A 26,092-nucleotide genomic window follows, 5' to 3' on the forward strand; every position below is an offset into this window, starting at 1 on the left:
TTTAAAAACAGATCTTGCCTCAAGTTTATTTGTGAAAACAGCATACGGCACTGATCACCTGCAAATAGTGTGTAGGTGTGTTACACCAGCCCATCTGTCTTCACAGTGGCAGACAGGAACCTTTTCTATGGGGCCTTCACAGGGGCCTGGGCACTTCTGGGAGCCTAAGCTGGAACTGAGGCCTGGGCCTTGGTTTAATCCTTGTGTTTTGGTTGGTAGCTTCTAATCAGATTCCCATGCTTGGGGTGAGCAATGAAAGCAAGATGGTTGAGTTTGCGCCTAGAGTCCTGTGGAATCTTGGGCTTCACAGGGCCTTGATGACCTCTGCACACACATGCATAGCCTTTGCACTGTTTGCCTGCATCTTCTTCGGGCCTTTTTGTTGTGCTTCTTGGCAAAACATATGTTCCTCAGGAAGTTGGGGTTGACCCCCTTAAGAGATTGTTATCTTTATGATGGGGTTTTCTTGATGCGGTTTTTGTACCATTTTTGGGATTGGTTATGTGTGGTGTGGTTCTTGGACTTGGCTGTGTCTGAACAGAAAACCATGGCTCCCGAAGTGCTGGAGACCTGAAGAAAGTGTCTTTACTCTTATATGAGCACTTAATTGAGTAAACTCTTGTAGGCTGAAAGATTTTTTAAAGATCATTATATACGTTTGCTGGTAAAATGCCATCATTAGCTTTCCTTCATATACACTGTATTTTCCTTGACTTGCCTATTTCTTTAGTACTCTGAGTCTTATTATAATGTATCTTGGTGAGGATTTATTTGCCTTTATCATCCTTGGGATCAAATGTGCTTCCTGAACTGTAGGTTCATACCCATGTGTTTATTTTTTATAGCATTGGAGATTGAATCCAATGATAGTCAAGTGCTGTACCACTGAGCTGCCATCCAGCTCTCTTATTTTGAGGCATGGTCTCACTAAGTCATCTGGGCTTGCTCTCTTTCACATTATAATCCAAGTTGGCCTGGAATTTGTGGTCTTCCTGCTTCAGTCACCTGAGTAGCCAGTATTACAGCTGTATATAACTAGGCCTTGCTCACTGTGGTAATTTGAATGTAATTGGCCCCAATAAGCTCATAGTGAGCATCACTATTAGGAGGTGTGGCTTTGTTGGGAGTGGGTGTGGCCTCCTTGTAGGAAGTGTGTCACTGTAGGGGCAGACTTTGAGGTCTCAAGCCATGCCCAATGAGACAGACCACTTCCTGTTGCTTGTGAGTCAAGATGTAAGAACTCAGCTCCTTCTCTAACACCAGGTCTGCCTGCATGCTGCCTTGCTTCCTGGACGAAATCTCAGAAGTATAAGCGAGCCCTAATTAAATGTTTTCCTTTATAAGAGTTGCTGCGATCATGGTGTCTCTTCACAGCAATGGAAACCCTAACTAAGACTCATATATTTTTTGTGGGGAGAATAAAATTTTCTCAAATATTAACATACCTTACCACAGCTTTTTAAAAACATTTTGTCCTGAAATTTTGGATCTTATTTTCCTTTCTGTGCCTTATGAACTCTCCTGGAACTCTGATATTTTCCAGTATTCCTAATCTTGTATTTCATCCTTTCAGTGTATGTGTGTATATTACACACGTATACATGTTTGTATGTGTTTGAGTGTGTATGTGGAGGCCAGGGATTGACTTTGGGTGTCTTCCTTCATCACTCTCCACATTTATTATTTGGGACAGGTCTCCTTTTGAATCTAGAACTCATCTGTTGGCTAGGCTAGATGCCAATGAGCTCTAGAGGTGTGCTTATCTCTGCCCTCCCTTGCCATTAGCTCCCCAGTATTGGGGCTGCAAATATGTGTCACCATGTCCAGCCATTACTTGGATACTAGAGATGCAAACTCAAGTCTTCATGGTCTTACATGACAAGCATTTAACCCACTGAGCCATCTATCCAGTCCCTCATTGAATTTTTAATATCGGCAGGTATAATGATTTTTTTAAGAAATTTTATTTAATTAGTTTTTAAATTTGCAAAATTTAGCCAGACATGATGACACACATCTATAATTACAACACTCAGCAGGTAAGATCAGGAAGGTTGTGAGTTTCAGACCAACCTGGGTTACATAGCAAGACAACACTAGCTCAAAAAACTAAAACAGTTCTTTTGGCCAATGTTGGAGCCCACTAGGTTTCCTAGTGGCTGTACCCAGTGGGACCGCATGGGAGGTTGATTGGACCACGGGCCTGAGTAACAGGTGACTGTAACTGGCAAGGGGGAGGTCTTTTGCTCCACCCCCTTGGCATTGTTATAAATAGACCTTTGGAATAAAGTTCTGGGCCCGTGGATAAGGATCCAGGCCCTACCGAGTCTATCCCGTGTTTTCTCTTTGTCTCTCTCTCCCCCTCTATTTCTAACCAAGTCTCTTATCCCTCATTCCTCAAGAGTTCCTGGGGTAAATAATAGTGGGGGCTGGTCCCCCACAGGCTACCCTTCCTCCCTCCCTACTCACTTTAAAATGGCACTATATACTGCAGGCCAGTCTTCCTGATTTAGCCTATCAAGTACTGAGATGATAGATACACCCTACTGTGCCACTTCTGGACCTTTCTCCTAGTGACTTCTAATTTGCTTAATGCTTTTTCTCTTTTTTGGGGGGGCGGGCGGGTAGGTTGAGACAGGGTTTCTCTGTGTAGCTCTGGCTGTCCTGGAACTCTCTCTGTAGACCATTCTGGCCTCAAACTTACAGAGATCTACCTGCCTCTACCTCCTGAGTGCTGGGATTAAAGGCGTGCACCACCATGTCCAGCTCTTCTTTTTTTTGGTATCTTTAATAATTTTAAGCATTTATTTTATGTAAAGTCTTTACATAATTTTCTCATTTCCTCATGAGGAATTCCTTTTTTTTTTTTTTTTAAAGATTTATTTATTTATTACATATACAGTGTTATGCCTGCATATGCCCTTGCAAGCCAGAAGAGGGCACCAGATCTCATTACAAGATGGTTGTGAGTCACCATGTGGTTGCTGGTAATTGAACTCAGGACCTCTGGAAGAGCAGTCAGTGCTCTTAACCACTGAGCCATCTCTCCAGCCCTGGAATTCTTTTATTTATTACTATTATTAAGAAATTTTATACTCATTTGACATACCAACCACAGATCCCTCTCTTTTCCCTCCTCCCCTCCCCCAGCCTTCCTCCTCAACCCACCCCCCATTCCCACCTCCTCCAAGGCAAGGTCTCCCATGGGGAGTCAGCACAGCCTGCTACATTGAGGCAGGTCCAAGCCCCTCCCCCCTGCACCAAGGCTGTGTGAGGTGCCCCACCATAGGCACTGGGCTCCAAAAAGCCTGTTCATGCACCAGGGACAAATCCCCATCCCACTGCCTGGGGGGCCCCTAAACAGTTCAAGGTAAACAACTGTCTTGTCTATCCAGAGGGCCTAGTCCAGTTCTGTGGGGGCTCCACAGCTATTGGTCCACAGTTCATGAGTTTCCACTAGTTTGGCTGGCTGTCTCTGTACATTTTCCCATCATGGTCTCAGTGTCCCTTGCTCATAGGATCCCTCCCATCTCATCGATTGGACTACTGGAGCTTGGCTTGGCACCCGGCTGTGGGTCTCTGCATCTGCTTCCATCAGTCACTAGATGAAGGCTCTATGATAACAGTTAGGGTATTCACTAATCTGATTACCAGAGTAGGCCAATTCAGGCACCCTCTTGACTATTGCTAGTAGTCTAAGGTAGGCTCATTCTTGTGGGGTCCTGGGAACTTCCCTAGCACCCTGTTTCTCCCTGTTCTCATGATGTCTTCATTTGTCATGGTATTTCTTTCCTTACTCTCCCACTCTGTCCCTGTTCAGCTCAAACCTCCCATTCCTTTATGTTCTCATCCCCCATCCCTTGCCCTCCATTACCCTCCTTCAAACCCCCAGTTTGCTCATGTAGATTCCATCTATTTCTCCTTTGCTAGGTGATCTCTTAGGGTCTTTCGTGTTAGCTAACTTCTCTGGAACTGTGGGTTGTAGTCTGGTTATCCTTTGCTTTACAGCTAGTATCCACTTATGAATGAGTACATACCATGTGTGTCCTTCTGAGTCTGGGTTACCTCACTCAGGATGATATTTTCTAGTTCCATCCATTTGCCTGCAAATTTCATGATATCCTTGTTTTTTACTGCTGAGTAGTACTCCATTGTGTATATGTGCCACGTTTTCTTTATCCATTCTTCAGTTGAAGGGCATCTAGGTTGTTTCCAGGTTCTGGCTATTATGAATAATGCTGCTGTGAACATAGTTGAGCATGTGTCCTTATATGACTGAGCATTCCTTGGGTATATGCCCAAAAGTGGTATAGCTGGGTCTTGAGGTAGATTAATTCTCAATTTTCTGAGAAACCGCCATACTGATTTCCAAAGTGGCTGTACAAGTTTGCACTCCCACCAACAGTGGAGGAGTGGTCCCCTTGCTCTGCATCCACTCCAACATAAGCTGTCATCATTGGTGGTTTGTTTGTTTGTTTGTTTTTTAATCTTAGCCATTCTGACAGATGTAAGATGATATCTCAGAGTCATTTTTATTTGCATTTTCCTGATGACTAAGGATGTCAAGCAATTCCTTCATTGTCTTTTAGCCATTTGAGATTCTTCTGTTGAGAATTCTCTGTTTAGCTCTGTAGCCCATTTTTAAATAGGAACAGTTTCTTGAGTTCTTTATATATTTTGGAGATCAGCCCTCTCTCAGATGTGGGGTTGGTGAAGATCTTTTCCCATTATTGACCATTTCCTTTGCCCTACAAAAGCTTCTCAGTTTCAGGAGGTCTCATTTATTAATTGTTGTGCTCAGTGTCTGTGTTGCTGGTGTTCTATTTAGAAAGTGGTCTCCTGTGCCAATGCATTCAAGACTACTTCCTACTTTCTCTTCTATCAAGTTCAGTATAACTGGATTTATGTTGAGGTCTTTGATCCACTTGGACTTGAGTTTAGTGCATGGCAACAGATATGGATCTATTTGCAGCCTTCTACATGTTGACGTCCAGTTATGCCAGCACCATTTGTTGAAGATACTTTCTTTTTTATCTTTTTTGTCACATACTTACTGTTTGTAATCCACATGGAAGTGTTTTCATCTTGAGAATTCTTCGTAGCTGTGCTGAAGGAATATCTGTCTGAGGTGGTTAGTTACTTGCTTCAGTTGTAGCACATGTGACAAAGGCTGTAGGGCATTTTCAGTTCAGTAGTCAGAATTCATTGAATGAAAATTAGAAGATTAGACTCACGGGATAGACTTTATTCTTCTGAGCATGGGAGGAAGATAAGAAAAAGTCAAGAAGTTTGGAAGTACTCTATAGGAAATTTTAGAGTCTCTGCATAGAATCATCCACTTTCTTCCCCATTAACACTGGAGGCAGTGCCATTTTTCTTCGAATGAGGCAGAAAGAATCAAATGACATGCCAACTGAGCATTCTTTGTGCCTGTAAACTTCATTTTGCAATATTCCTTTCTTTTTTAAAAAAATTATTTTTATTTTATGTGCATTGGTGTTTTGTCTGCGTGTATGTCTGTGTGAGGGTCCTCTGGAACTGGAGTTACAGACAGTTGTGAGCTGCCATGTGGGTGATGGGAATTGAACCCAGATCCTCTGGAAGAGCAGTCAGCGCTCTTAACCACTGAGCCATCTCTCCAGCCCCCATGCAATATTCCTTTTGTAAGCTTTCGTTACATAATCTTCCTTACACAGCCAGAAGGCAAGTGATAGTGTCTACCTATTTTTCCAGTATACTGAAATTTGGTAGGATTAAATAACTTGACCAAGATCAGAGAACATACGTTCATAGAGATCTTGCCACATATTTGCTGTTCATGTATCATCTCATTTAGTTCTGGAGACATCCAAGTAAAAAACAAGTAGTTTTGTATGAACAAGAGAACTATAGACTTGGAGATATTACTTTCTTAATCATCAAGGGGCAAAGCCAGACTCCCAAGCAGTCTGTGGCTGAATACCCAGACACTGAAGCAGGAACATTAGCATGAGTTTGAGGTTATATAGTGAGATCCTGTCTCAAAATGTAAAGCAGGAAATCCCACTAGGAGTCCATGAAAAGAAGCCATACTGGACATTGGGAAATGTAGGACCCATGACTCTTAGGGTGATGGAAGAGAGTTTACAGTCACTTTTTGCTTTATTTCCCCATGTGTATCCCCAGTGTTTCAGAAATAACTGTCTCTAGGTTGTATGTGAAAGTCCTTATAGTTTATAGATTTTTTAAAAAAATGGTATATTTAGGTTTAAATTTTTACTTATTTAAGTGTTTAATGTTTTGAAGTAGGGTCTCATGTAGCCCAGGCTAACCTCAAACTCTGTGTTATAGAGACAAAGCTAGCCTAGAACTCTTGGTCCTCCTGCATCCACTTTTCAAATACTGGGATTACAGATGGATGTCACCATGCCTGACGGATATGTTGATTAAGAATTTTTAATATTCTTTGTAGAATTTAGGTTTTTTGTTTTAAAGATTTTTTTTGAGACAGGCCTTATTGGGTGGCACGGGCTCTCAGATTCACAGTGTTGCCCAGGTTGTCCTTAAACTCTTATTGATCCTCCTTCCTCATGCCACACACTTAGCTGAGGATTTATTTTTATATCTTTTTTTCCTTTTTTTTTTTGTTTTTTTTTTTGTTTTTTGTTTTTTGTTTTTCAAGACAGGGTTTCTCTGTGTGGCTTTGCGCCTTTCCTGGAACTTGCTTTGGAGACCAGGCTGGCCTCGAACTCACAAAGATCCGCCTGGCTCTGCCTCCCGAGTGCTGGGATTAAAGGTGTGTGCCACAACCGCCCTGCTCTTTTTTTTTTTTTTTTTCCATTTTTAATAAACATTTTAAAGATTGTTGAAGTATAAGATTTACAAGTAAACATTTAATAAAAATTTCCAGTCTCATCTATAATGAGTCTACTTATATTTCTCATTAGAACCAGATCAATAGTAACCAACTTCGAAGAGCAGAACAAGAGGTAAACAGTCTTCAGGAGAAGGTACACTCTCTTTCTGCGAAGAACAAAGGGTTGCTTACCCAGTTGAGTGAGGCAAAGCGCAGACAGGCAGAGATTGAATGCAAGGTAAGTGTAATGATGTCTTTTATATCTTTATTTATCATAGTTATATTTTGTCTTTTTGAGACAGGCTTTCAATATATGGCCCTGGCTAGCCTGGAGCTTGCTATGTAGACCAAACTGGCCTCAAAAATCTCATTGATTCTTTTGCCTCTGCCTCTCATTGCTGGGATCACAGGAATGTACAACACCTAGATTAAAATTTCAGACAAGATTAGCTCATCTTGTTCAAAGGGTGAATTGCAGAAACCTCATTTTAACTTTCGATTTGGTTAAGTTAATGTCTTCTTATATTGGCATTTGCTAGTTTGACTTTTCGATGCTTCTTTTGACTAGTGTCTCTTTAAAACTTAGCTTGTGATGTCTCACCTGAAAATGCAGGTGATGGGAGAGGTGGAGTCACATTGTATTAGCAGGTAGTCAGTACTGATAACGCTTTCTGGGTAACAGAGAAAGAGAAATGTGTATGTACAGGTAGATTAAGAAAAGTGAGTACAATTTCCTTGTTTATATGAAGCTTTGTGTTCAAAACACATTACAAATATTTGAAATAAATTGAATTTTTCCATGAAAGGAGCTTATAATAGCTTTAGTTAATGAAAGGGACAGATGATTGGCGACATCGGATAAAAGAAGAGGAGTATGGATGTACATACATAAATGTGTGTGAGAATAACTAAAGAGATGCGTGTAGTCTTAGCCTTAGAGTAGATTACTAGAGAGCGTTGTGGCATTTTAAGAGGAACTACTCATACCTTTAGCATAGCTCCTTTAGTAGTTACAGTGCCCTTCATGTATTCAAGCCTACGAGAAATAAGGCTTTCAGTGGCACATAGAAAGCTGTAATTCCATCAACTTGTTCTGGTGTCATTAAAAACCAAGAGTGAAGCTTGAGTGGTTTATCAGTGTCACTGAAATCCAGAGATGAAATTACATCCTAATAAATATTCATGGCTGTTAGAATTTAGACTGAAGAAATCTGTAGGCAGTACTGACAATTGTATTAACTCAAGAATTGACCCTTTTAAAAGATGCAAATGGAGTAATATAAAAATAAAGTGGTATGCAATGAGGTACCCTATGATTTGTCACACTTAGAGCTGATAGACTGTTTAGGATTTTACCTTGCCTTGTGATCTGTCTTTAATAGAGAACTAAATGTAATCCTTTCTACATGAACCCCAGTTTTCTTTAAACATTTTGATAACAGTATATCTGAATTTAATATTCTCTTGGCACCTATTAGCAAAATAAAATGTTCTTTGGAAGTATTTGTGGAACTTGACCATGAAGATACTTGTTTTGAGTTTTTCTAAGTAATGGATACTCAGAACAGTAGAGGACTGGGCAGACTGGTACGGGATTTTTAGTTAGTTTGTGTTTGTTCATTAGTTCCCTATAAAATGTACCGTGGACACTAACTCGGATGTGCCTTCTGCAGATCCTGGTCGCTAGTGTTAGTGTACTAGCAGTTGTTCTAGCACCCAGGCCTTTGTCACATGTCCCTGTTAGAGTGCAGCAATGCAGTAACAACGGTAACGTTTTCAAAGAAGCCAGTCCCCTAGTTACATACATTAGATTTGTTTTCATTAAGTTTTATATAATTAAAGCTTATGATTTGTTGAAGAGTAATTTTTAAAGCTCATTTTATTTTTCATTTACATAAACTATCTGGATATTATCTGTATTATCAACATTATTTTTACTCTATAAATGAGTTTGAATAGTCTCACTTAAAATAGAACAAGTCTATAATCCCCAGTTTCAGTAGCAAACACTCTGAATCCCAAAAGTTTTTTCCTAATTTTCACACAGGTTCATTAGGAGGCAACAACTGATTTGAACTTGAAGTTGTTTTTATCCCTTTGGGGGTATGTGTTTATAGCTGACTGCTTCATTATAGATGCCATCTCAGACACTGCTGGAAAATACTAATGTGCAGTTTTTAGTTTTTGTTTTTATTGTTGTTGTTGTTTTGCCGGAGCTGAGGATTGAACCAGGGCCTTGCGTTTGCTAGGCAAGCGCTTTACCACTGAGCTAATTCCCCAACTCCATGTGCAGTTTTTGTACCTTAATATTTTGTACAATCTTAAAAATCTCAGTTCCAGACTCAGCTGGCTTCTTACTGTGTTTTGCTTGCTGTTGTAGAACAAGGAAGAAGTCATGGCTGTGAGACTCCGGGAAGCCGACAGCATAGCTGTGGTGGCTGAGCTGCAGCAGCACATCGCTGAGCTGGAAATCCAGGTATGACGCGGCATCCTCCCTGTGCACAGAACTGCTGTGTGCGTCTGTCTGCCTCCTGGTGACTGGACTTCTATTTTCCATACTTCATCCATCTCAGAGTGCTTTGTGGAGCCAGAGGTTGAAGTTCAATGTCTTCCTCAGTGCTATCCACTTTATTTACTGAGTCCGGGCCTCTCACTGACTGGGCTGGTCTTGCTAGCTAGCCTGCTCCAGGGATCCCTAATCTCCTCCCGAGTCCCTGCCTGCTTGGCATTACAGGCAACTGCCATGCTCAGCTGACACCATGTGGGTGCTGAGGATATCTGAACTCTGGTCTTCTCACTTGGATGGTAAGTGCTCTACCCACTGAGAAATCTCAGCCCTCAGGTGCATTTTTATTTATACGTAACATACAACTTTTAAAATTTATAATTCTGTTACATTAAGAATATTTATGGTGTTGTATGGCCACCAATACCATCGACCTCCAGAACATTTTCATTTCCCATGTGAACTGAGTCCATTAAATACTAACTTGATATTCCTTCCTTCCTTCCTTAGCCCCTGGCATTCACCATCTAGCGTCTTATCTCTATGAATTTGACCACTCTAGGTGCATTCTAGAACCATGAAACATATGTCCTTTTGTGACGGACTGATTTCACTTTGCATGAAGTTCTTAAGGTTCATTCATGTGGTATATTTCATAATTTCTTTCCCTTTTAAAGTTAAATGCATCATTCATTGCATGTGCATACTACATTTTTCTTATCAATTCATCATTTACCTGCATTTGATATTGCGAATGATACTGTTATGATCAGAGATGTGTAAATACCTACTAGACTCCCTGCACTCACTTCTTTGGGGTATACACATCATCTAGAAATACTGGGTCATAAAGTAATTCTGTTTAATTTTTTGTGGCATTGCAATGCTATTTTCTGTAAAATGTAACATTTTGCATTCCTAACTGTACAACACAAGAATTCTATTTTTTTCATCTCTTCACCACTACTTACTAATTTTCAGGAGCTTGGAAGGAAGCCTGTCATCTTGTTGTGCTTTAGGTGGCATCACCTTATTCTGATTGGCGATTTCCCAGTGGGTAGTAACACCAAGCATCCCTTCTTATTCTGATTGGCGATTTCCTGGTGGGTAGTAACACCAAGCATCCCTTTACTCGATATTTAGCATTTATTTATCATCTTTGGAGAAAAGTCCATTCAAGTTCTTTGTCCTCTTTTGAATCTGTTTTTCTTGTTGGTGATGAGTTGTAGGAGTTACTTGTGCATTCTCAGTAGTAATCCCATGTCAGATGGTGTGGTTTTATAAATATTTTCTTCTGTAGGGTACTCTTTTCTTTTTAAAATTTATTTTTTATTTCTTGTGTATGAGTGTTTGGCCTACATGTATATCTGCACCATGTGCATGTAATGCACACAGAAGCCAAAAGAGTGTGTTGGATCCCTACAGATGGTTGCTAGTCACCGTATGGGTGCTGGGAACAGAATTTGGGTCCTCTGCCTGAGCAACACCTGCTCTTGACTGCTGAGCTGTCTCTCCAGTACCAAGGTGTAGCAGGTCTTTCTTTGGACCGCCAGCTCCTGAGTAATGACACAGAGACTTTTTATTAATTATGAGAGCTTGGCCTTAGCTTTGGCTTGTTCCCAACTAGCTCTTAAAACTTAAATTAACCAGTTTACATTAATCTACGTTTTTCATGTGGCTCATCACCTCCCCCCAGTACCGTATGTCCGACTGCTGCCTCATCTGGCTGGTGAATCTCCCACCTCAAGATTCTTTCCCAGAGTTCCTATCTCTTCCCTGAAGTTCCGCCCATCCTCTTTTGTCTAGTTATCGGCTGTTCAGCTGTTTATTAACCCCATCAGAAGGTGCCTTAGGCAGGTGAGTTAAACAACATGTCTTCACATAGTGTACAGAAAGATTATCCCAGCACCAACGGTAACCTTTTCCTTTGTTGATAATGTCTTTTGATGTACAGAAGATTTTTATTTTTCTGAAGTTTAAAATCTTAGCAGAGAACTTGGATTTTGCTTTTGTCAGTGTTCTAAGTCCATTTTGAGTGACACTTCATATTTCTGCACTTCACTTCTATTTTAAAAAGAAAACTTAGATTTTTAAAAGTAAATGTGGGCCAGACATGGTGGCAAATATTATTCCAGTCACTTGAGAGGCTAAAACAGGAGAATGCAAGGTTGATGTTAGCCTGGGGCACCCTACTGAAGTAGGGTACTCTCCACCCACAAAGTACTTTTGAATACCCTACTTTTTTCCCTTAGGAATATTTTTGTTTTATGTTTATGAGTATTTTACCTGCATGTGTATCTCTGTACCATGTGCAGACAGTCCCTGTGGAGTCGGAAGAGGGTATTGGACACCCTAGAATCAGGGTTACAAATTATTAGACTGCCATGTGATTCTGAGAATGAACCTGAATCCTCTACAGGAGTAATAAATGCTCTTCACTGCTGAGCCATCTCCCGGCCCCATGTCCTACATGAGCAAAGGATTTGTTTGTTTGTTTATCTGTTTGGTGTCTTAGTTATGTTTTCTGTTGCTGTGATAAAACACTGTGGTCAAAAGCAACCTGGAGAGGAAAGAGTTTATTTCATCTTATGGCTTGTTGTTCATTATCTAGGGAAGTCAGGGCCAGAACTCAAGGCAGAAACTGCAGCAGAAGCCATTAAGGAACATTGCTTACTGGGTTGCTCCCTGTGGTTTGTTCAGCCTGCTTTCTTATAGTACCCAGGACCAGCAGCACAAGGGTAGCAGTACCTACAGAGCTGGGCCTCTCATATTACTCACTAGTCAAGAAAATCTTCCATAGGCTTGTCCACAGACAAAACGTGTGTGTGTGTGTGTGTGTGTGTGTGTGTGTTGTGCGGGGGTATCTTCTCAATTGTAGTTCTTCACAAATGACTCTACCTTGCTACCTTGTGTGGAGTTGACATAAGACTGGCCAGCATAGTTAGTTTTTTGAGACAAAGTCTCCATATGTAGACCAGGCTGGCCTGGAACCCCCAGAAGCACTCCTTTCTATGCATCCAGAGAACTGTGATTATAGGTGTGAGGTACCATGCCTGGCTTTAGTTACTTAAATAATGCTGTTCTGTGCAATTCTGTATTGACTTTTCCAACATCATGACGATTATAAAAATTGCCATCTGTCTTAGTTACTGATCTATTGCTGTGAAGAGACACCATGACAAGGCACTCTTATAAAAGAGAGCATTTAATGGCAGTGGGTGGTGGTGTAGTTAGCCAAGGTTATTATGGTGGGAAGTAAGTAGGCATAGTGCTATAGAGTAGCTGAAAGCTTTACATTCTGATTCACTAGCAGGGAGCAACGGGAGGGGATGGGGCAGAGATCCTGGAATGTCCCTCCACTAAGGCCTCACTCATCTTAACAAGGCCACACTCTCGATTCTTCTCATAGTTCCAATAACTGGGTGCTGAGCATTCAATCGTTGGAGCCTATGGGTACCATTCCCATTCAAACCCTGCACTGTCTATAAACACCCTAATCACAGAATGTCAAGATTGATATCATAGTTTTGGCTAGGTGTGTTGCCCATGCATGTGACTTCAGCAGCCTCTCTGTGTGTTACAGACACATGAGTGTGCAGGTGCAGATGTTCATGCAAACACAGAAGCCAGAACTGCACAGCGGGTCTTTTTCTGTTGCTCTTTGTGTGTATTGCCTTGAGACAGGGTGTCACACTGAACCAGAGAATCACTGTTTTGGTAGATTGACAGGCCAGTGAACTCCTAAGATTTACTTGTCTCTGCCCCTCAATGGTTCCGTCACAGGCATGTGCTTTTTAGGTGCATGGCTCAAACTGAAGTCTTCATCATGCCGAGCAAACTTGCTTATCCACTGAGCCATTTCCCCAGCCCTCCAAATCAGTTCTTGTTGATGTTCAAATACTTAATAAAATGAAGAACCTCATTCTGCATGTTTTGTTTAAAGTGAAATCTACATATTGCATCATTTTGTGGAAAATGAAATAAAGATACATGGAATGTTCTTAAACTTTTCTCGGACTTGCTGTGCCAAGTCCTTGGTAATTATTGTATTGTTACATTGTTATAAGATCGGCTTTCTTAGATTCCAGTATAAGTGAGTGCATGGGTTTATCATGTCACAAATGACAAATTTTCTTTTTGTTACTATTTATTTATTTTTGGTTTTCTAGGCGGAATCTTACTATGCTGCTCAGACTAGCCTAGAAGTTTCTGTGGCCCAAGCTGTCCTCTCGCTCATGATCCTGCTGCTTCTACTTTCTGTGAGTTAAGGTTGCACGGTGCACCATCACAGCTAGTGCAACCCCGTCTTTTGAAGGTTGAGTAGCATTCCATGGTATACATTGACATCTTTATCCACTCATCAACTGATCGACATGTAGGTAGGTCCATGTTTTGACTTTGGTGAAATCAGATGTTTTACTATTCTATCCAAACCTTCTGTGTCTTTGATCTCGAATCTTGATGACTGGACCATTTGTTAGCACATTTTAAGCCTGGAATAACTTCAGGTACTTCTTTCTTACCATCTATAATGCATGCCAAAGATGCACAGCTTTAGTAGCTAACATTATTTTACACCTTTAGTTACTTCCCTGCCAGTGTTTACCTGCTGTGTGCACTAGTGCTACAGAAGGCAAAACAAGCGAGCCTCTCTTTGAATCTTTCCTTGCATTGATGTTTTTTCCCTGCCCATCCTTAGTTCATCTGCTGACTGTCTTTTCTGAAGTAGTAAGAATTCTCCCATCCAGGTTCCTTTCCCAGCCTCCACTGCTGGCGTCTCTCCAGCAGTTTCCAGAGCTGCCTTTTCTAAAACAAAAGCATTTGTTGGTTGCCTTCACCTGCCAATCACGTCAGGACCCCTCACTGTGAAATCCTTGTCTTTTTGTTATCCCCCAACTCATGTCTCCACTTTTACCTCTCGCCATCATGGCTCCGTCTTCCACACACAGCACTGTGCCCCTATACTCCGGAGTGTCTGTGCTCTCAGGTGTCTGTGCCCTTCTGCATATTGTTGTCTTCCTACATTTTTGTAACTTCTGCTACTTTTGAGGCAATTTCCTTGTTCTTCCAGGACTGAGGCCTGTGTGCACTTGATCTGACTTGCTGTTAATTCACTTAGGAAGGATATTTTCAGTAAATGTCTCAGTGGCTCAACGTTTATTTATTTAATGTAGATTAAGATCCACAGATAGGCAGCAATTCCAGTACTCTGTAGAGAGAGGCATGGAAGATTGAAAGTTCAAGACCAACATGAGCTACTATATAGAGATGTGTCTTAAAGGAAATTAAAAAAAAAAAAAACCAAAAACCTCTTAAATTATTTTTGTTTAAATCTGAAACTCCTTTTTCAGTTATAAAATATTACACTTTAGATCATTTACAGTTGTGGAAACATGTTGAATCATTTTTAAGTTCCACTAGGAGGGGACTAAGACCCTGTGTTTTGTATTTCTCCAGATTAACGCTTCCAATTAATGTTATATGTAAACCTTGGCTAACCTGAAACTCACAGAGATACTCTTGCCTTTACCTCTAGAGTGCTGGGATTAAAGACATGTACCATCACCAGGCTTGGCATTTGTTAATTTCTCACAAACTAAGTTCTCTCAAGTTCTCCATATATATATATATATATATATTTATATATAGTTATATAACATGGCTTTAATTTTTGTATTATATAATATATAATCTGTTATTCTTATAGTTAAAGCCTGCTTTTTAATATAATTATGAAAATATACTTTGGGAAATGTACTTAGAGGAAATATATTAGAGGAAGAAATACTCATCTTTATAAATTCTCTAACATTCTATAATATTTTAACACACACATATATATATGCATGTATGTATATATACATACCTATGAGACTAACATTTTATTGAATTTATTTTCAAAGATTCTTCAGCCATTGTGAATCTTATGAGTCCACCTGTGTGTTATTGACATTATGGCATCTGCAATTGTCTATTATTGTTTATAATACTGCCCCTACTTTTGAAGCAACTCTTAGTTTAGAGTTTTACAGTGAACTTAAACCTTTTCCTAGAACTATTTTGTTGTTTGTTTGTTTTTCAAGACAGGGTTTCTCTGTGTAGCCCTGGCTGTCCTGAAACTTGCACTGTAGACCATGCTATCCTGTAACTCAGAGATCCACCTGCCTCTGCCTCCCAAGTCCTGGGATTAAAGGCGTGCGTCACCACCGCCCAGCTCAAATTTATGTGGATACATAAAACCACAATTGAATTATATTTATGGAATACTATGCAATGCTTCCATGTGTGTATGCTTAAATCAAGTTAAACAATCTATTTTCTCAGATATTTATTTGTTCATTTTTGAGATAGGGTCTCAAAAGCCCCAAATTGTAATTAGAACTGGGCATCCCCTTGTCTCTGTATTCTGACTGTCGGCATTACTGTCCTACTTCACTGTACCAGACACATGTTCTTTCTTTATGGTGAAGATTTCCAGTGTCATTCCATTCCTCCAGGTTTTGAAAGCACACAGTGTATTTTTATTACCTGAAAGTACTGTGCTGTGTAGTAGCACATAGGGATTTAGTTCTTCTTCCTAACTATAGCTTCTCTCTCCTTTTTTATTCTTTCCCTCCCTTTCTTCCTCTTTTCCTCCCACATCTGTACTAGGGGTCAAATCTTGGGCCTCAAGAATGCTAGGCAAGTACTCTACCACGGTTACATCCTCCGTCTTCCCCACTGTCAGATTTACTAGAGAAGAACCTTGAAGTCCTAATCCTCCTCTACCTTCCAAGGGCTAGAATTGTAGGCATTTGCCACCATACCAGGCAGCCCACTCCTTGGTCTGTCTGTGTGTATGTGCACACCAGTGCCAGCAGGCACCAGAGGACTGTGTTGGATCCCTTGAACTAAACAAGCTAATTTCTATGCAGTGTAAAACACTGTTTCAGCATTTTGTTTCTGGATTTATTGTACTTGGAAATCATACTGGCAACTTTAAATATTCCAGCATACTAATAACAAAAATACTAGTAGCCGGCACTTGTGGACACAGACGTGTCCAGCTGTGCTCTCATCTACTTAGGATATTCCCTAGTTTAGTCTTCACAGAAGCCATGTAAGACAAGATTACTAATGTCTTCGTAGTTGAAGGAACTGAGACATACAGAAGATTTTAAAATGAATTGGTGTGTGTGTGTTTGGTATGTATAAGTTCTTTTCAATTGAGACAGAATTTTTCTTAGTACTAGAACACATTGTATGGATAGTTTAATTTTTTGTTTCATAGTAGATTGATTGTCTCCTATAATAATAACTCCTTCAAATTATAATTGTTCACTGCTTAGACTTCTCTAACCCTTCCTTCCATCAGAGAGTTGTTGTCATTCTTGTCTCCTTGCCTCGGGTGTGTGCGTGCTGTGTCCCAGCCCCAGAGCCACACGGCCTTCCTGACTGTCTTCCTGCTTCACTCCTGGGCCCTGACTCTCTCCGTCATGGCATGTCTGACTCGCCGTGAGTGCCGCCTGCTCTTGTGAGAGCCCTCTGCTGTGGCTGCCTTACACTGTCTCACACCACCAGTCGTTCAATGCTGTTCAGCTTTTCTGTCCCACTGAAGTTCATTGTGAGGAAGGACTGTTACTTGGTTTCATTATTTCCAACATCATATACAGTAGCCAAAATAGTCTTATTTATTGAGAAACCATTTTTGATCTTAAATGTTCCCATTTAAAAGTGTAATGTGAAAAACAGGTTAAATTATGAATTTAAATGACTTTAGTATTGACTTTAGTTCAGCCAAGATTTATGGAGTGTTTATGATATGCCTGGCAGTATTCATATCACTACCTGGATTAGTAATCATAATTCAAAAATTTCTCCTCATTTAGCTTAATGGCAGAGAAAAAATTAGAAGAAAAGAAAAAGTGAATTATACAGTATACAGTTTAGAAGGTGATGAGTGCTGTGATGAAAAGGAAGGTGTTGGTAATATGATTGTTGGTCCACCAGGTAAGGTGCATTAGAGGGGACATTAAACAAGGTTTTAAAGTAAGGTGTTGCAGGGCTAGCGAGCTCAGTGTAAAAAGCTTGCTGCTCTTCCAGAGGACCAAAGTTCAGTTGCTTGACACCTCTGACCTTCATGGGCACCTGCACTTGCGGGTGTGCGTACACACAAACACACACACACACACACACACACACACACTCACACTCACACACTCACTCACTCTCTTAAATATAATAAGAAACAAAGTAACACACACATCCTCACTCACTCTTAAATATAATAAGAAACAAAGTAACACACTCACACTCACTCTTAAATATAATAAGAAGCAAAGTAAGGTAGGCAGATTTGAGCAAAGAATTCACTGCTAAGAGTAAGGACAAGGGCCCTTCCAGAGTAAGGAGCATATGTGAGCAGTCTGGTATAGGACAGGGGAGAAGGAGGAAGTCTGAGAAATAAATGGGACCTGTTACATCGAACCTAAGAACTTTGGCTTTTCTGTGAGTAATATGAAAAGTCATTAACATTTAGCCCAATAAAATGCTTAGACTCTAAACCTCGTTCAGAATGCTGCTTGTAAGAAACCAGCTTTCCTTCTGTTAGTGGCATCTCCACTGCTCTGTTGATGCAAATGTCTGAACTCAGGCTCTACATTGACACTGTACAGAACCGTCTACTTTTCAAGTAGTGGGGAAAAGCATAGAAACATTTGTTGTCGCTCAGTTAGTTGAGGAAAATAGGTGAGGATTAAACCCATGTGATACTTAAACCTGGAGCTGAATTTTATTTTGGTTATTAAAAAAATAAGCATGTTGGTTTATCAAAAACACATTAAAGACTGTACTAAATGAGCCTTTAAGTTTGTATTGCTTTGTTACGGGTGATGGAAGCTGATCATTTAGAACAGGATGGTTCTACTCAGATCCAGCATGGGTCCTTTTCCTGGTACTTTGTAGCATTTACCCACTTGTGCTAGTTTGCCCAACAGATAACCTCTAGGGATGCCTCAGATGGGCAATACCCCAACCACTGATGGCTTAGAAAACACCCACTCAGAATTCTGTTCTGACGGTGAATGTGGGATCTAGGTTTAAATCAGTGTACCCAGAGCAGTGTGCACTTTTGACAGAGATGGAAAGGAAGTGATAAGGTCTTTATTGTCACCTTTAAAATATTAATGCTTTTAATTGTGTGAGATAATAGTGAGGTTACTGAATCATGGAATTCACCATAAAGCTTTGAAATAGATTTGTACTTTCCAGCTTCCTAAATTAATAGCTACATAGCAGGTGATAATTTAAATGCTGTGTCTTAGCTTTGTTTGCTAAGATACCATCTGACCCTCAAAGTATATTTATTGTTTCCATTTTGAACAACTTAATTAAACAATAAAATATTTGTCTTTCAGGACTTTTTTACTTCAGGCATTTTAAAATTTGGAAATAGCTAGTTTGTAACAGTATCACAAAGAAGAAAGTTGGGTATAGAGACTGTTCCTCTTTGCTTGCTATCTAGTTATCAGGGTTTGTATATGGCACAGGATCCTCTTTCTGCAGACAGATTCCAATGTGTACTTTCTCCAGACACTTGCCTAGTGTAGCTCAAAGCCATGAAAAACACAAAGTCTGAGAAACTGTAACAGCCAAAGGAGCCTAGGGACATAACTAACATAAGGCAACGGTAAAAAGGAGAGGCCCAGAAACAACAGGAATTTAATTAAACATGGATTTAATTCACGGTTATGTGTTATACTGACTCTTGAATCTTTGTAACAAACATAGCTCATGGATGTAAGATCTAATGGGGAAGAGCCTGCTTGGTGTATGGTGCTCTCTTCTCAATTTTTCTTTAAATCAAAGACTATTCCAAATAATGTCTGATGTAAATTATGTGGTTTCATACTTTTTAGGAACTCAAAAGTATGTAGAATTCTAAATATCTGTAACAAAATTAATTCATTACCAGTTTAACTGCACTTTATAAGAAATATTTTCCAGCTTTTTCCAGGTCTGTGTTCAAAGGCTGATCTTTTCACACACACAGTTATTTGTCCAATCTTGTCAGAAATACCACTCTAAAATGCTCAGGTGTTTCTCTTTGTAAGTCAGATTTAGCACTGAAAAAATGCCAAAATAATGAATCTAATTTTTTTCCTTCTGTGCTTTTCAGAACATTATTTTATATATACTTTATAGATATATAAATGTATTTTCATTATCTTCTGGTTACTAAAAAGACTATTCAAACTTGGTGTCTATGGCTTTAAATTACAGGAAACTGTTTTGAGGATTCATCAGTTGTACATGAGATTAGTGTGATTTGTTTTTAGATGTTTCAAATGAGTCATCTTGAAGTCATGGAGAGGCTACCACTTACCACATTTACTGTTCTGATTAATTTTTTCTTGGGGTGAGTTATAAATCAGTAATAACTTACTAAAGTCTAGTGGTTATTCTTGATGTTTCAGTATTACTCGGTTCATTAATCAGGGCGCTACTTGTCAACTGTCTTATAGTCATTTCATATGCAGTTACAGTTCATGAGACCTTTGACCTTAATAGAGAATTGAGAATAACAGATTAGAACTTAAGAATTCCAACCATGCTGTAAGCAACATTGTGGCCTCTCTGGCAGTTGAACCTAGTTTCATAATGTAGCCATTAAAATGTTATTTAACCTTTAAAATGGTTAAATCTCCTTAGATGGCTTTTGAAAGAATTCTGTAAAGGAGTTTGTCTTTAATCAGAGAGAGCTTGCCTGTCTTGGTCTGCTACAACCTCTTCTTTCCTTGAGTTTTTCAACTGTCCTTGAGTTTTTCAACTGTAACGTAAATTGCTTCTAAAATGTAAGCTCTAAACTTGCATTTGAGACTAAGTAACCTGCATTGTGTCATGACCCTGCTAATACCACAGACCTTCTGTAATACTACTCCTAGAGAAAACCCACATCCTATGCATAACCTTAGATTTATTTTGAAATCTTTATGAAAAGAACAAAGGGAGATAACTAATTGTTTCTGTTATTTCCTTTAGGGCTGTGATGTCTACTTATAGCAATGTTTTTTCATTGTAATTAACAGGATTAAAATGTCAACGTCTATTAAGTAATTATTTTGTATTTAAAAAGATTTATTTATTATGTATACAGTGTTCTTCCTGTGTGTATGACCACACACCAGTTAGAGGGCACCAGATCTCATTATAGATGATTGTGAGCCACCGTGTGGGTGCTAGGAATTGAACCTGGGTTCTCTAGAAGAGTAGCCATTGCTCTTATCCTTTGAGCCATCTCTCCAGCCCTTTTTGTGAATTCTTAAGATAGATGCATAGATACAAAATTAGTTTAACACAATGTTTTATTTTGTTTTGTGGTATGTATGATACCTAGATACAAAATTACTTTTAACAGCATATTTTTATTTTGTTTTTATGGTATGTATGTATGTGTATATGTATAGGTTGTATTGTTAGAAATTGAATCAAGTTACCATGTTTGTAGCAGTTGGTAATCTTACCCTTCAGAGTGGTTAGATTTCAGTATTCCCTGAAATCCGGCACATCTTTTAGGAAGAATAAATGCTGCTGACATAACATGGAAAGAACGCAATGGAGACAGTATATTACACTTCATGTGTTAAAAGTGTATTGCAGATGTGTTTCATGAGCATGAATGTTAAAAGTGCACACACCATGGTTCATTTAAAAGTGTGCACGCTTGGCGGCTGGAGAAATGGGTCAGCAGTAAGAGCACTTGTCGCTTCTTTCAAAGAACTGGAGTTTGGATCTCAGCATCTTCATTAGGCAGCTTTCAATACCTGTGACTAAAGCTCCAGGAGCGCCACACTCTCTTCTGGCTTTTGTAGGTGATAGCACACATGCTGCATATGCAAACAAGCATAATTTTAAAAAAAATTGTATGTATAATGTGTATATTAATGTACATGTTTAAATAAATTTGCATATGACCATTTATTTAAAAAAGACGGTGTGTTTGCCCTAAAATTAATTTGAAGTGTTTATAGTGAACTCCATTAGAAATGTTGCAATATTGCCTCTTAGGAAAACAGAAGGCTTGATGATACAAAAAGAACAGAGACTAAGCTGTCTCTTTTTACTGTGTGTGAGTTATCTGATGCTGTGGCTTTTAAATATTCATATATTTGTTACTTTAAGATAATCACTGCTAGAGAGAAAACAAGAATTATAACCTCCAAGTGAAAGGAAAAGCAACAAAGGAAGCTGTTAAAATCAAACTGCCACACCCCCTCTCCTCTCTGAAAGTCCTGGGGTGGTTTGGCTTCTGCCTACTTCTCTGGTATGTCTTTACCACATTTACCTTCACAGCTTAGTCCAGCAATGTCTGCCTTCTCTCTTCTTTGTATTTATTTATTTATCTATCTATCTATCTATCTATCTATCTATTTATTTATTTATTTATTGAGACAGGAGATCACTGTGTAGCTTTGGCTGTCCTGGAACTCACTATGTAGACCAGGCTGGCCCCAGACTCAGAGATCCATCTGCCTTTACCTCTCCAGAGTTCTGGGATTAAAGGCGTGCACCACTATGCCTTGCTGTTTTCATATTTATATGAAGGCTGTTTATTTACTACTTATCATGGTTTCAGTTCTTGGCTGCCTGACATTTTTTTTCCATGACTGATTCCTTTTTATCATTGACATTTCAGCCTAGGGTCTCCCATTGACTCATAGATTTCCCCCATTGTCCTTGTAAAGTAGCCTGCTCCCTCCCTCAGTTATTTTTATCTCATCATTATGTTGTAACTGTGTGTTAAAAGTGTGTGCTCAAATATGCTCCCTTACATGTGTAGGTCAGAGACAACTTGCACAGAGTCTGTTTTCTTGTCTACACGCTATGGGTTCCTGGGGTTGAAATCAGTCTGCAGCTTGGCAGCAAACACCTGTACCTATTGCTATCTCAGGGCTCAGTATTATATTGCATAGGCCCTTATCAGTATTTGAATTATCTCCTTTTTTAAAATTAGCTGTTGTCCAGCTTGGTGACCACACCTTTAATTCCAGCACTCAGAAAGCAGAGGCAGGCAGATGTCTTTGAATGTGAGGCCAGTATGCTCTACATAGCAACTTCCAGAACAGCTAGGGTTGTATAGTAAGACTCTGTCTCAAAAACAAACAAAAAATTAAAAAATAAAACAAAAAGCCCTCAGGTACATAAATTAGAATATCATCTCGTTGAATTCCGACTGTCTGTTACCCTAGTCTTCTGAGTGTTGAGATTACATCTTTTTGCTTCCATGCTCGGAGACCAGTCTTTTCTTTTTTTTTTTTTTGAGTACCTGCCATGTAATAGGCATTATATTTGGTCTACTATGGTTTCTCTTTGTTTTGAAAGATGATTTCAAAACAGTATTTTATTTGGAGTTTTATTAGAATTCAGAGTGCTGTTTCAACTGAATAATGCACAGGTTTGCATTTAAACTCTTTTGAAAGTTAGCAATTAAGAATTAAAAATGTAGAAGGACTATTGTAGATTTTTTTAAAAGGCTAAAAATTAAAGTACCAGCTATAATTACAAACTTTTCGTTTGATTCTAGACAGTAATGAGGCATGTTTAGTCCTTTCAGGTAAATTTGAATAGGAACAGATTTGATGAACGGAGTTACTATGAATTTAGAGATTTGTAATGTGTGTAGGCCAAATTACATAGAGCAGTTCCTTATTCTCAGACAGCGCATAATAAAGTATGTGATGGTAAACATCATAACATCTGCTGTGTATGTCCAGTGGGTCACAGAAACCCGTGTGCACAAATACATAGGGAGAGAAAGGAGAACAGCTGAGACGGAGTGTTCATTGCATGTAGCTGAAGGACAGACCCATGTTATGTGGTTGTGCCCGCTCTTCTGTTGGTTTGAACACGGGAGAACTAAGACGGGGATTCAGGTAGATGTGAGAGACTGGTGCCTTGCTGTCTGCCTCCTACTCTTTGAGCTGTCTGCTACCTGGTGGATTGTATCTGGTGGATCGCTTAGGAGCTAATGGATCAAAACCTCAACAACAAAAAATTACTGATCTGATTGTGTAGAATATTTTAAAACCTGTAGGTTGAAACACGGCTTTTTAAAATCAGCTATCTTCCTGTCTAAGGAAGTGCCCTTCCTGTGGCAAGATAGGGTAAGTTCTAACCAACATTGAAACAGATAAAGACACAAACAAGAATGGCCCTTTAGGCATACCCGTTGAATTTATCTTAAAAATCGGTCTGGCTAAATTTCTAGACTCGAATAAATTTGAAGCGCCTGGTTTTTCTTTCTCTTACCCCCAGTATTTTTAGTTCCATCTGAAACTAAGCCCACCTCTTCCAGCCGCTTGTCAAAGCAGCTTAGTGCCATCTCTTAGTTTTGCTGCACTGTGATGGGCAAACTCTTGTCACCTTTAAACATCCTTTTCAACATGGCTTGATGCACCACATTTAATTTTCAATTTTGATTGATGTGTTGGTGTGCAATACAGGTGACGATCCTTCTGAATAAAACATCCACTGTCTGCCTGACATTACACATAACTGAATGTACTTGTTTTCTCACTTCTGGTGGACTAGCATTTGTTAATTTTTTCCAGTAAGCTCTCAGAGTGTGACATCCTATGCACATTCTGTCTCTTCCTCGTGCTTCCTGTGATTAGGGGATAAAATAAGGGAATTCGGGGTTGAGGTCACCAACAGGCAGTTGGGGGTTGAACATCAGCATCACATCTAAGACACCTTGCGTGTTGCACTGTTTCCTCTAGCAGTCCACTGTGTAAATGAGTTAGACAGCCCCTTCATTTATTGTCATTTACACACACACTGGTGCTTTTGTGTGACTAGAGAATCATTTTGTTTATCAAGTCTTTGGTTTTTCTCCATTCTTTAGAATAGTTCTTCATTTTTAGTCACAGGGTTCATATGTGTGGACATTTCTTAGATTCTAAAACAGTTTTTTTTCCCTCATTATATATTATCAAACTTTAAAATAATATTTTCTGAGCCAGGCTGGGTGGCTCACACCTTTACTCCCAGAACTCAGGAGGCGGAAGCAGATAGATCTCTGTGAGTTCAAGGCCAGCTTGGTCTACATTGTGAGTTCTAGACCAGGACAAACCCTGTTGAAAGCTAAGTTGTTAACTAAGAAAGAGATTTGAGTTAAAAATTGAGCTAATCTCTGTAGAGAGGGAACTGACCAGCTAAAACTAACATAGAAACAATGGGTAGTGAAACTGGCAGCGGAATTGAAAGAGAGTATCAGTTATTAACAATAACTTGAGGCTATTTAGAGGGTGTATTTTTTCATTGTAGCTAAAAGAAAATCCAATGGAATTGGTTTGAGTAATCAAGATTTATTTCCTCTTATAACTGAGAAGTCTAGAAGCAGAGTGTGCGTCAGGGGTCTTGATTTGGGGTCCCCACTGCTGTTAACCATGCTTCTGTAGGTTCTGCCTTCTACTTTAGATGAGCTCTGTACCTGTGCACATGGAGTGCCCGTCCTCCAGTTATGTGCATTTACAAGTAGGATTCCACTTGTAGTGCCATGTGAGTGTTCAAAGAGGTAAACTTTGGAGCATTTTGGGTTACAGGGTTTTTGTTTTTTGTTTTTTTAAGTTTAGGGATACTTAGCCTGTATGATGACTAAACTATATAAATTAAGGAATTAAAACTTCTTTAGTGTGTGGTGTTTGTTGCTTTTCTTAAAACACCTCTGAAGCTTGAGCTAGGCGTGCACCCAGCTAATAAGCTGCACATCCAGCTCCCCAGAATTTAGTTTTAGAGTAGGCTGTCATACTTCATCTCTGTAATATTTTGGAGTAGATTTTATGGTTTTAACATGTTCCCATTATGCAGTGTGAATGGGATTGGCACTATCACATCGTAACCTCGTAAGTAGGCTGGTAGAGTCTAGACTAGACACATTGATCACACCTGGTTGGCAGTGATTGGTTCAGTGGTCGCTCAAATAGTGTGACTTTCAAACTTTTGCCGAAGTTTTATACTGTATCTTCTTATTCTGGGCATTTGATGCAGGTTGGGCATCTCTAGTCTGAAAATCTAAAGTAAGAAACTTCTTTGAAGATAACATAATGCAACAAATGGAAAATTCTGCACGTGATCTCATGACAGGTCTCAGTCAAATATAAATGCATTGAAATAACACTGAAAAGTATTTTCAGCATATGTGAATAATGAGTTTATAAAGTGTATATGACTGAGGTGTTTGTATACTGTGTAGTGTAGATGGATTTCTAAACAGTCTTACTAAATAAGAAACACAGAGCCAAATACAGGGGTGAAGCCGTAGAGGTCAGAGCAGTAGTGAGAGCCACCAGCTAGCCTTACTCAGAAAACCAGCAATTTCCTGTCTTACCTGCGCCTTTATTTTCCTGCTGTTCTGCCCTCTCATTGGCTCTTAGCTCAGCTACCTCACTTCCTTGTCACTGCCTGTCTGTATAGACCTCCAGGTCTCTATGGTTGGTACTGGGATTATAGGCGTGTGTCACCACCACCCTTGTCTGTTCCCTAATGTGTCCTTGAACACACAGAGAATGTGATCGTATTAAGGGCGTGTGCTACCACTGCCTGACTTTTGTTTATGGCTGGCTGTGTCCTTTGATCTCCAGGCAAACTTTATTTATTAACATACAAATAAAATATCACATTTCAGCACAAATAAAATATCACCACGCTATAGTTCTAACACTGAGGAGACTGAGGCAGGAGATCACAAGCTCCAGGCCTGGGCCACAGAGTAA

At 39.6% G+C, this 26,092-nt stretch overlaps 1 protein-coding gene across 6 annotated transcripts in view; it reads left to right on the top strand.

Annotated features, from left to right (window-relative positions):
• The window catches only part of Evi5 (ecotropic viral integration site 5), a 161,857-nt gene that overhangs the window by 102,344 nt on the left and 33,421 nt on the right, over nucleotides 1-26,092 (top strand). For all 6 annotated transcript variants that reach the window (XM_036200503.1, XM_036200505.1, XM_036200506.1 and 3 more), the window contains 2 exons: nucleotides 6,927-7,073; nucleotides 9,216-9,311. In XM_036200503.1, the coding sequence (XP_036056396.1) occupies nucleotides 6,927-7,073; nucleotides 9,216-9,311 (243 nt within the window). The remainder of the gene's footprint in view (nucleotides 1-6,926; nucleotides 7,074-9,215; nucleotides 9,312-26,092) is intronic.

The sequence above is a fragment of the Onychomys torridus genome, chromosome 10 (genome assembly GCF_903995425.1).
Source record: "Onychomys torridus chromosome 10, mOncTor1.1, whole genome shotgun sequence".
Taxonomy (NCBI): domain Eukaryota; kingdom Metazoa; phylum Chordata; class Mammalia; order Rodentia; family Cricetidae; genus Onychomys; species Onychomys torridus.